Source organism: Lycium barbarum, chromosome 10 (assembly GCF_019175385.1).
Source record: "Lycium barbarum isolate Lr01 chromosome 10, ASM1917538v2, whole genome shotgun sequence".
NCBI lineage: Eukaryota > Viridiplantae > Streptophyta > Magnoliopsida > Solanales > Solanaceae > Lycium > Lycium barbarum.
This window is the reverse complement of record NC_083346.1, coordinates 110,095,401-110,106,492: the sequence shown is the minus strand read 5'-3', so window position 1 is coordinate 110,106,492 and position 11,092 is coordinate 110,095,401. Positions and strand designations below refer to the sequence as shown.

Here is an 11,092-nt window from a genome sequence, read left to right as displayed (position 1 = left end):
ACTATGACATATTTTAATAGAGCATCTAAATACATGATAATGATAATATGTTGTTATCAGATATCTCTGACTCAAATTTTAAAAAAGCTTATATGTATATTTTTAAGCACACCGACAGAACGAAGATCAATTATAATTAAAAAAATCTAAAATATGTCACATTCTTTAATCATCATACGTATTAAATTCAACGGAGACTAATACGGATGCTCAATGTAAACAAGTCTTAATTGTCATATGTAAAAACGATGAACAGATCATCAATTCATTTTCTCTTTTGTTTAATAATCCTTCTTTTTATTTTTACCTAATATAAATATAAATCTTATCCTCAAACTTATGTCCAACTGTAGTTGTAAACTTGACACGGTGAATAGTATAGTACTGTATCTCATAAAGTTGCAGTCTTGATTTGTGAGTTGAGAGGGACCAACATCTCTTCCTTTTCCACCTAAACCACTTCTTGTTCCCTTCCTTGTTTACTCCTTTTACCCTTTTGGTTTTTCAACTCAAAAAACCTTAATTTGCTGTTGATATTTCTAATGCTACCAGAAATGGGGTCAGAAGGATCATCAAGAGTTGTAGGTAAGCAATCAAAATCTTGAAAAAAAATAAAAAATTCAATCTTTTTCATTGCAAGTTTGGTCTTAGTCTAGTTATAGATCTTTGTAGAACTCTTTTGTCTTGTTATTGGAAAGTTTCTATTTTTGTTTGAATTTAAGTGCTTGATAATTTCTGTATTATTTTGTGTTGTTTAAACCCTTTCTGGTATTTGGAAACAGGGTTTCTTTTTTTGGGGTTTACCCAAAGTAGGTTAAGTGGGTGGGCAGATGATTTGCTGTTTACACACATAAAGTTTTAGTTTTTAGCCCTATTGAATAAATTTGGTGTCAGCTTTTATGGGGAAGTTGAAGTTCTTGTTAACAGAGATATGTTCCCAATTAAGGGGAAGATATCAGCTAAATTGATAGAGCTACTATCCTGTTGTAATCTGTAGCTGGGCTTTACTTCTTAGGAATATCCTTTTGTTTTTTCAACTTAAAAAAACCTATCTTTGCTGTTATATTTCAAATGCTGCCAGAAATGGGGTCAGAAGGATCATCAAGAGTTGTAGGTAAGCAATCAAAATCTTGAAAAAAAAATAAAAAATAAATCCAATTTTTAGTCTATCTATAGATCTTTGTAGAACTCTGTTATCTTGTTATTCAAAAGTTTCTATCTTTGTTGGAGTTATGTGCTTCAAGATTGCTGTATTTTTCTGTGCTGTTTAAACCCTTTTTGGGTTTTATCCAGATTAGGCTAAGTTAGAATTTTTAGCCCTATTGAATGAATTTGGTGTTTACTTGTGTGGGAAAGTTGAAGTTTTTGTTAACAGAAATTGTAGTACCTTACAAAGCTTCAGTCTAGATTTGGGAGTTGGGACCAACATCTATTTTAGGAATACCCTTTTGGTTTTTCAACTCAAAAAATCAGTCTTTACTGTTATATTTCCAAAATGCTTCCAGAAATGGGGTCAGAAGGATCATCAAGAGTTGTGGGTAAGCTTCAAAATCTTGAAAAGTTCCAATTTTTAGTTTATCTGTAGATCTTTGTAGAAAAGTTTCTATTTTTGTTGGAGTTTATGTTCTTTCTGTATCTTTCTGTGCTGTTTAAACCCTTTCTGGTGCTTGGGAATAGGGTTTCTTTTTTGGGTTTTATCCAGATTAGGCTAAGTTGCCTCTTTCTTAGGAATTCCCTTTTGTTTTTTCAAATTAAAAACCTTTCTTTACTGTTATATTTCCAAAATGCTGCCAGAAATGGGGTCACAAGGATCATCAAGAGTTGTAGGTAAACAATCAAAATCTTTAAAAAAATCCAATTTTTAGTCTAACTATAGATCTTTGCAGAACTCTTTTATCTTGTTATTCAAAAGTTCCTATTTTTGTTGGAATTTATGTGCTTCAAGTACTGTTTAAACACTTTTTGGGATTTTGGAAATAGGGTTTCTTTTTTGGGGTATACCCAAATTAGCCTAAGGGGGTTGGCAGATGATTTTGCTGTTTCCATACAGAAAGTTTAAATTTTTAATCTTATTGAATGAATTTGGTGAACTTGGTGTCAGCTTTTATGGGAAAGTTGAAGTTTTTGTTAACAGAAATGTTTGCCCAATTAACGTGAAGATATCAGATGAATTGATGCCAGTTTTGGAAGTTCTGTACGAAAATTCGATAAGAAATTATTGATAGGGCTACTATTCTGTTGTAATCTGTACATAGTTGCTTTCACCCTTCCCCTTGGGGGTTTGGGGTTAGGAGTACCCTTTTGTTTTTTCAACTCTAAAACCTTTCTTTACCCTTTTGTTTTTTCAACTCTAAAACCTTTCTTTGCTGTTATACTTCCAATGAATCCTCAAGAGTTGTAGGTAAGCATCAAAATCTTGAAAAACTTCCAATTTTTAGTCCAGCTGTAGATCTTTCTACAAAAGTTTCTATTTTGTCGGAATTTGTGTGCTTCAAGATTTCTGTATTTTTCTGTGCTGTTTAAACCCTTTTTGGTATTTGGGAATAGGATTTCTTTTTTGGGTTTTTTTCCAGATTAGGCTAAGTGGGTGAGCAGATGATTTGGTGTTTTCACACAGAAAGTTTAAATTTTTAGCCCTTTTGTTGGAATTTTATGCTTCATAACTTCTGTATTTTTTCTGTGCTGTTTAAGCCCTTTTTGATATCTTGGTAATAGGGTTTCTTTCTTGGGTTTTGTCCAGGTTAGGCTAAGTGGGTGGGCAGATGATTTGTTGTTTCCACACAAAATTTTTAAATTTTTCGCTTTTTTGAATGAATTTGGTGAACGTGGTTGTCAGCTTTTATGGAAAAGTTGAAGTTTTTGTTAATAGAAATATTTGCCCAATTAAGGTGAAGACATCAGCTGAATTGATGCTAATTTTGGAAGTTCTGTATGAAAATTTGATAACAAAGTATTGATAGAGGGCTACTGTCCTGTTGTAATCTGTAGCTGGGTTTTACTTCTTCCGAAATGTTATGGTACATATTTGCTTACACCCGCCCCTTGGGGTTTTGGGGCTTAATCTATTCCGAAGTTCGAAGTAAAGAAAGGGAATATGATTTTATGACATGCCACATTAGAATACTTTTGTAAATATTGGAATGTGTTTTTTTGGGGGGTGAGGGGGGTGCAACTAGTGTAAGACAACATGAAGCTAAATGACTTAGGGATCGCATAACAATTTTTTTTTATCTATAACTGTCAATACCGACTGCTTTAATGTAAAGAAAAACTGACAGCTACTGTTTATCCATAGCAGAGAATCTGTCAAAAATGAATCGAACTAAACACTGACTTATGCATTCTTGATTAGAGTAATGGGTGGATGGGTAAAAAAAACATTACTTCTCTAGCTCCAAATTGGGATTAATCTTCACAAATCCAAGAGTAGGAAATAAAAAGGCTAAGAACATTATGGAAATGACAGAGGTTCTAATCTTGGTTCCAGTTTGAGTTTTCTGTTTAGTATGCTCGCATCACCTTAATTGAATGCCGATGATTTTTCTAAGCACATAATTGTTCACAAGAAAGCTGTAGGAGCACAAGTCATTTATATAAGTAGGTGTGTGGACATGAACTTGAAATCATGATTTAAAATTATTGATTTGGCTGAAGGTTCATTTGAAGCTGAAATTGTGTTTGGTCGTAATTTTTGCAAACAAAGAATTGAAATCAAATTGCACTTTTCCTCATAACCATGAAAACCCACAATTTATAAAAACCATCAAAGCTTTCCCCAACTTTTATGCAATCTTACCAAATGAGCAAACCTACCTAAATTAACGATTAACAAAGGATTCCTTGCAGTGGCACCAACTGATTTTTGGGTGTGTTTTATGGAAGGGGGAAAGTGAGTTGGCAAAGTAGGAGTTGGTAATCAATCATCATCTGTGATTGCAATGACATGATATTGTTCAGTAACTTTGTCTTTAGTCTTTTCCAAGGATGCCCATATTAATGTGCTATATTCCACGTACCATAGCAGCATTGTAATGTAACCTTTACTGATAGTATTTGTGTTCATGTATCCAGTCCCGAGGAATTTCAGATTATTGGAAGAGCTTGAAAGAGGAGAAAAGGGAATAGGGGATGGAACTGTTAGCTACGGGATGGACGACGCAGATGATGTGTACATGCAGTCATGGACAGGAACTATAATTGGTCCTCCTAATGTAAGCTTTCTTTCTCAGCTCTTTCACCTTAATGCTTGTAATTCTTTTTCTGTGTTCTTGAATAGCTTGATCATGTTTTCTTGAGGCTCTATTTGAATCCAAGGGATTTGATATCTATATATTTGCACATAGAAATCATATTTTGGATGTATAAATTAATGAGTTGCGACTCTCATGTTGACATCTAAAGTGTTGTTAATCAATTTCAAAGGATTTCAAATTTTGTCAATTTAGATGTCAGTTGAAATCTTACTTACAGTTGTAGGACTAACAAAGTAAATATATAAAGCTGATTTCTTTTCTATTAAACAAATATGACATCAACAGTAGGAGTTTTCACATTATGAATTCACATCAAGCAATCGAAATGGTACCTAAAGTTAACTGAATTCCAGTTTTAAGATTTGTTGATATTTCTTGCTTATTCAATAACATTCGAGCTCTGTACTGCTGTGACTGTAATTAGGCCTCATGGTACTTTTTCGCTGTTAATGGTAATGTGTCTTTCAATTTGGTTCTCGGGCTGATCTACTGTTAACTTTAGTGACTATATGATCGCACTTCGAATATTTTATATACTCGATGTTGCATTTACTGTTGAGACGCCTTTTGGTCGGAATCCTGAAGATAACACTAAGATATTGTTGAGACTTGAGAAAAAGGAGACTTGGGACTGATTATGCCTTATCCATATGCTAATTTATTGGTAAGACTTTATCTTGGATTAGAAAAGAGCAACTACAAGTCCATCCATTTTGAACAGGATTCCGGCAGCAATAGAAAAAGAAGAAGAAGAATAAGATGCTTAAGCTTGGTGAGCGGAGTTACATGGTACATGTGCTGGTGGGAGGTGGTAGCCGGTGGAATGGTCGAGGTGTGTGGAAGCTAGCTCAGATACCACCGTTAATAACCAAAACAAAGATGAGGAGAAGAAGAGGGTAAGAAATGTGAGGAAGAATAAAGAGGCGAAGAGATAGAAGGAATTCCAACTTATGGGAGTCCCCAAGGGCTGTTTTAGATCTTAGAGAGGGCTGAAACAAGGGGACCCTTTATCTCCTTATTCTTTTATTCTGGTGATAGAGATTCTCATCAATAATCTAAGGAAGACTGAAAACTTGGGATGGATTTAGTGTCTTGATATTGGTAGTAACAGGGGGAAGATGGCGATGCTTTCAGACATTATATATGCTGATGATACCATTATCCAGTGTGAGACAGAGAAAGAACAAATTCGTATCGCAGAGGGGTCCTTTTAATTTTTGAAGCTCTTACTAGGTTGAAGATAAACCTGGCAAAAAGCAGCATGTTTAGCATTAGTGCTGATGATGTGGTTGAAGAATTAACAACTTTGTTGCAATGTAAGGTGGAAAAATTCTCTACAAAATATTTAGGGCTTCCCTTGTTTTGTGGTGGGGGGGGGGAGAAGACATGAAGCGGCTATGGGAATATAGTTCTGAAGATGAGGCTTTCAAGCAGATGATTGAAGCTGTTCATGGTGAAAAGGATGGATGGAGACCCTGTTTAGCTAACTCTTACATAAAAGGTTGGATCTGGAAGAACATAATCAGGTTTTGGGATGAATTCTTTTCTCATACCAGTTTAGGAATGCGCAATGGTGAGAGTTTCGAGTTCTGGACTAATACATGGATTGGCAAATAAGAGTCTGGGAACCAGATTTTCAATTTTATATAGTTGCTCTAGTAACGAGGAAGGTACTATAGCTGAGTTCTACTCAGAATCTCAGATTCAGGCTCGAAAGTAAATTTTAGAAGAAATTTGAATGATTGGGAGTTGGAAGGATTCTGTCAGATGATGCAGCAAGTAGAAACAGTGCATATTGACACTAATAAAAGGAATTCTTTGATATGGAAAACCAGCAAGGATAGAGAGTTCTATGTGAATAACTGTTACTGGTTGTTGATGAGGCAGTAAGGTTATTGGGAATTTAACTGGCCATGGAAGATCATTTGCAAGACAAAGGCTCCTATTAAAGTAGCTTGCTTTGGTTGGATTGTACTTTGGAGCTTGTTTAACTCAGGAAAATTTCCGAAGAGAAGGATTTTTTTCTGGTTAACATGTGCTATTTATGTGAGGAGGACCAGGAACCAGTTGAACATCTTTTTCTGCTTTGTAGAATTTCTGGCAGTGTTGGGATCTTTTTCTGAGTATCTGTGGTATTTCTTGGGCAATACCTAATAGCATAAAGGGGCCTATTGGAGTGCTTGCAAGGCCAGAAGATTCAGAAAGGCTTGAGGCAGATCTGGGGTACTATTCCTATAGCATCTTTGGATTTATTGTTGGAGAGGAATAAAGCTTGTTTTGGAGGACAAAGAGACCATATTTCTAGAATTAAGAACAAGTGTTTACAGAATCTTTTCTTATGGTGAAAGGGTAGTCCTACTGGTAGCATAAATCAGCATATGGAGTTTTTGGATTTGCTAGGGGGCAGACAGTAGGATCAGTTTTGATGTTTTTTTATGATCTGATCTGCCTTCCCTTCGTTCTTGTACCTGTTGTACCATCTTGGTACCCATTATTAATAAAACTCTTACCAGTTCAAAAAGGAGAAAAAAGATTGACTTATAATATGCCAAAGAAAGCATGATATAGTCATTATCATTATCATTTAGAGTCTGCTAAAGAAAGCATGATATGATGGATGCATGTAATAGGATGTAATAGTTATGGACCAATACTAAAGACTCAGGTCCATTCGCATTAGAGGAAGGAAGAAGGTAAGCAGGAGTAGTAGCCAAAGAACCTGAAGATGCAGAGAGAGAGAGAGAGAGAGAGCCCCGCCTTAAAACAGCATGCTGAATATGCGTCATAACCATTTCTAATCTGCTAAAGCAAGAAGATACAGTGCATATAGTAGGCCGAGTGACGACTTAAGAGTCCAAAAGTGAATTTGTAATTAGTTGTTGGCCTAGACTCTATTTTCCACTTAATGACTTGAAGAGCAAATCTATATAGGATATTCCAGATACATCTAAAGATAGATAGATTTCTGCCTTAACTAAGGTGCCACAAAAACCCTGAGAATCACACGTAGGATTTTATTAAAGGGCTTTAATTTTTAAATTCAGACCCTTTGGTGTATAAGAAGATGGTAGGGTCAAAAGCAGCATGCATATCCTACTATATATAGCAGAAACTAATGATCAAAATCCTACTATAGATAGCTGAAAATAGATTAGGAAAATAGTCCAGAGGTTTACATGCAAGTTTTGCCTCTAAAATATTTGCTTATTATTTGATAGATAAAGAATGAGGGGGCAGATATAGACGAGCGAAAAAGAGTCTAGAAAAGGGGAACAAGAAAAGAGAAAAAATAGGAAATGTAGCTCAGACGGAATAAACTGCAGGAGCGGCACAGTTTATAAGTATTGACCCCAAGGCGTTCCAACTCTTCTGATTGCAGTAATGGAGGTTTTTGGCTGTTTTGGATTTTTCTTATTTTTTTCGTGCTTAAATGTTATTCTAGAAGGTATTATCTATCCAATCAAAGGAGAAAATTCTCTTGAATTTATGTTAGTTTAGTTCTTGCGTGATATGATATCTACTCTGATGAAATTTTAACACCGAAAAGGAGTAAAGAAAAGAGAGAGATGACAAAGTGGACCATATTACACGAATCTTGCATTTGCATTTGACGTATCAGTTATCACTGTATCAGTGTTGATGGGTGTGTCATGGGCATAAGTACTTTGAATGAATTTTTGGGAATACACTAAACATTAGCAAAAAACTGCACATACGTGTTGATATATGATACCTACTGTTTTTGCTATTATAACATAACCGAAACATATCTTTACCAAAAAAACATAACCGAAACATACCTTCTCAGCTCTTTTGATAAGATGTTACTGTGCAATAGTGCACTTTTGGTACATATTTATTTCAGTTTCGATTTTAGCCTTGCTACCATGACGAATACATTTAATTACCTCAACAAAAAGCAATGTTGTCTTATTAGTCATTGAGCTAACAACAACTAGGCCTCAGTCCCAAACAAGTTGGGTTTGGAATCCTCAGTGACCTTTTTCTCCATTAAAGCTCGTAACCGAGCTAACTATTGGAATAAAATTTTAACTGCTGTAGGCTGTAAACTGCCGTCCTCCTCCATCTCACAGCCTTCATACTTTCTAATTCAAATGCTTACTAAAATCTATGTTGCATGCACTCAATATGGGCACTCGCAGTGTTTTGCCAATTTTTAGTATATTTAGGAGAATTTGCATGAGGTATCAATAACGACATTTCTCCCATTTTACATGGATATGTAAGAACAAATGAAGGATCAACGAAATATAGCTATAAATATTAAAATGAAAGGGTAGTACAAAATGACAAACTGGAGACCCGCCCCAACTGGTCAACTCTGTACTTTTGGATAATTTGATTTTCAACCACCATATGTGATACTAGAAACAAGATGTCAGCAATAGGTGGGTGGAGAGACGTTTGTATAATAAAATGAAATTTGATTGGGTAAGTTAGCTGCTTGACAAAAAATAGTGGATTGTACTTCTAACTTAGGCTGTTTACTTGAGAACCATATTTTGATGTAGGTTCTCTTCTTTGGTATACAGCTTCTATACGGGGGTTTCCCCTATTGTTAATAAAATTATTTACCTTATCAAAAAAAACTTAGGATGTTTACCATTTATTGAAGCAAATATGATTTTTTTTTTTAAATAGATCCTTTTGATATTGTTGGCAACCTCTGTAGGGGTTCTGAAGGGAGTTATCTCAGTATCAGGAATTAACACAGCAACCTTTTCATCAAATGTGCCTTTAGCTTATGTTCAGTTGGTTTTTGTATGATCAGTAAAAGAATTGTTCACTACTCATGATGACTTCGACAATAATGAAACCAAAAATTTTGTGCGCTAATGACATGCAATGCTTGACAGACTGTACATGAAGGGCGCATCTATCAGTTGAAACTATTTTGTGGAAAGGAATATCCAGATCAGCCACCTGGTGTAAGGTTCCAGTCCAGGATTAACATGAGCTGCGTAAATTATGAAACTGGTGTGGTAAGTACTACTACTTTCTATGTGACTTTATTAGGTTTTATATTAAGAAAGCAGGCTGGCTTATATGTAGAGAATTTATCAGGTAGAGCCAAGTCTTTTCCCCATGCTTGCTGACTGGAAGAGGGAAAACACAATGGAGGATGTATTGATGCAGTTGAAAAAGGAAATGATGTCTCCCCAAAATCGAAAGCTATCTCAACCTTCTGATGGTGAGTCGTTATTAGGTTGATCAATATAACTTCTAGTACTTTCCATTGTATTAGTATTAATTTTTATTTTATTTTATATTACTACTGCCTGAGTCGGATGAGTTTAAAATAGAGTAACATGATCAGTGAAAATTCATATAACCAACCCCGATTTGTTCGGGAGTGAGGTGTAGTAGTTATATCACTGTGAACTAATAAGTGCCTCCTATCCTTTTCTGTACTGCTTGTTGAACCAAAGAGAATATGGCATTCCCAAAAGAGGATTGATTCCTAATGTGGTTCTAGTCCTGTACAAAAATTCACCTGCGCCCACCCTCCCTCCCACATGCACGGAGGCGGACCTACGTGGAGGTGGGGGGGGGGGGGGCACTGCACCTCATTAACTTTGGATTTTTGTTGTAGATATACCTTCAGAAACAGCCATATTTAATTATACACCCTGAATGTCTGCATCCCAGTGTTATTTATGTATTTTTTGCTTTTTACTTTAATTTCTCCCCTACCCCGCCTCTTTTCTTTTAATTAGACCCTCCTTTAAAAAAGTCAAATCCGCACCTGCACGTATACATCTGCATATTTATTTTTTCAGCTTCATTTAGTTTGACATGTCTATATGGCTAGCTTAGTGTATGTTGAGGCATGTCGATGTAATGTCTCGAACGAGCAATTTAGGTAATGGACTTCATTGTTAGATTGAATAGCATGTTGAGACCAGGATTACGATATCGATCTGACTGAAGACTGTACTTTCTTTTGCCAGGCAATGAAGAGGGTCGGGTGGATCAAAAAGGCCTAGTTGTGAAATGCTGCATTATGTAAGTTTGGATAAAATACTGAAAGATAATAATGTATATAAACCTTAATACGTAGACGATTCCAATCTTAGCATGTATAAGTATCTGTATGTTTTGTATTTCTTATTGAATCCTCCTTAATTATGGGATGGATTGATCTTTAATGCCAATTATCCAACTCTCTGAATAAGGCTAACTAGTTCCATACTTTTGATTTGCCGAATGCTGCTCAAGTTTGTTTGAGACTACAAATGATGGTGCTAAAAGAGATCAATTTAGATTATGGAAGAACAATATTTATGTGATTTCAAGTGTTTACTATAAACTTATTGATTTGTTAGTATTTATATTACGTTATAGGAGTAACAGTCGTATAGCATTTTTTTTATCAGATGTCTCCAAAGGAACAACTATAGTTTTCAAATGTTTTTCTAGTTCAATCTACTCTATGACCTCTTCACTAGTACCGAACACACCCCACCACCACCACATCCCCCGGGGGGCCCAGCAAAACAAAATAAAAAAAATAAAATAAAATTCAAACTCAACCTTGGAATGAAAATCAACAAAGGGAACACATGTTTGATTAGGATTCAATCTTTGGTAAAGATTTAGCTGCAAAAATTAGTATCTTATATTTTCTTCGAGGGTAAAAAAAAAGAGCTGAAATCAGGGTAGAGTGACTAATAATACTTGCTACAATATACACAAGTAACGCATGTGTTTAGTTTTAAAGGGTTTCACAGGTATCTATTCTGTTAAAAATATCCATTTATAAGTCAACTTGTGTGATTAGGATTCAATATGTAGAAATCAGGGTAGAGTGATTAATA

At 35.3% G+C, this 11,092-nt stretch overlaps 1 protein-coding gene across 5 annotated transcripts; it reads left to right on the top strand.

Annotated features, from left to right (window-relative positions):
• The first annotated feature begins 354 nt into the window (after nt 1–354).
• Nucleotides 355–10,449, top strand: LOC132614182 (ubiquitin-conjugating enzyme E2 variant 1B-like). 5 transcript variants are annotated; one of them, XM_060328575.1, is made up of 5 exons: nt 355–585; nt 4,072–4,211; nt 9,131–9,256; nt 9,339–9,465; nt 10,226–10,449. In XM_060328575.1, exons 1-5 carry the CDS (start codon nt 543–545, stop codon nt 10,282–10,284), a joined length of 495 nt encoding a protein of 164 aa, XP_060184558.1. In that variant the 5' UTR covers nt 355–542; the 3' UTR covers nt 10,285–10,449. The 5 variants fall into 5 exon arrangements, with proteins under 5 accessions (XP_060184558.1, XP_060184559.1, XP_060184556.1 ...); XM_060328576.1 differs by lacking the exon at nt 355–585 and adding an exon at nt 948–1,114; XM_060328573.1 differs by lacking the exon at nt 355–585 and adding an exon at nt 1,408–1,538.
• The last annotated feature ends 643 nt before the right edge of the window (nt 10,450–11,092 follow it).

What these genes read in the sequence shown, in the direction of transcription:
- LOC132614182 (XM_060328575.1), top strand. Translation starts at nt 543, where the DNA reads ATGCTACCAGAAATGGGGTCAGAAGGATCATCAAGAGTTGTAG. An exon ending in AGGATCATCAAGAGTTGTAG is followed by an intron (nt 586 to 4,071) that starts GTAAGCAATCAA and finishes TCATGTATCCAG; the next exon opens with TCCCGAGGAATTTCAGATTA. An exon ending in GCTATCTCAACCTTCTGATG is followed by an intron (nt 9,466 to 10,225) that starts GTGAGTCGTTAT and finishes TTCTTTTGCCAG; the next exon opens with GCAATGAAGAGGGTCGGGTG.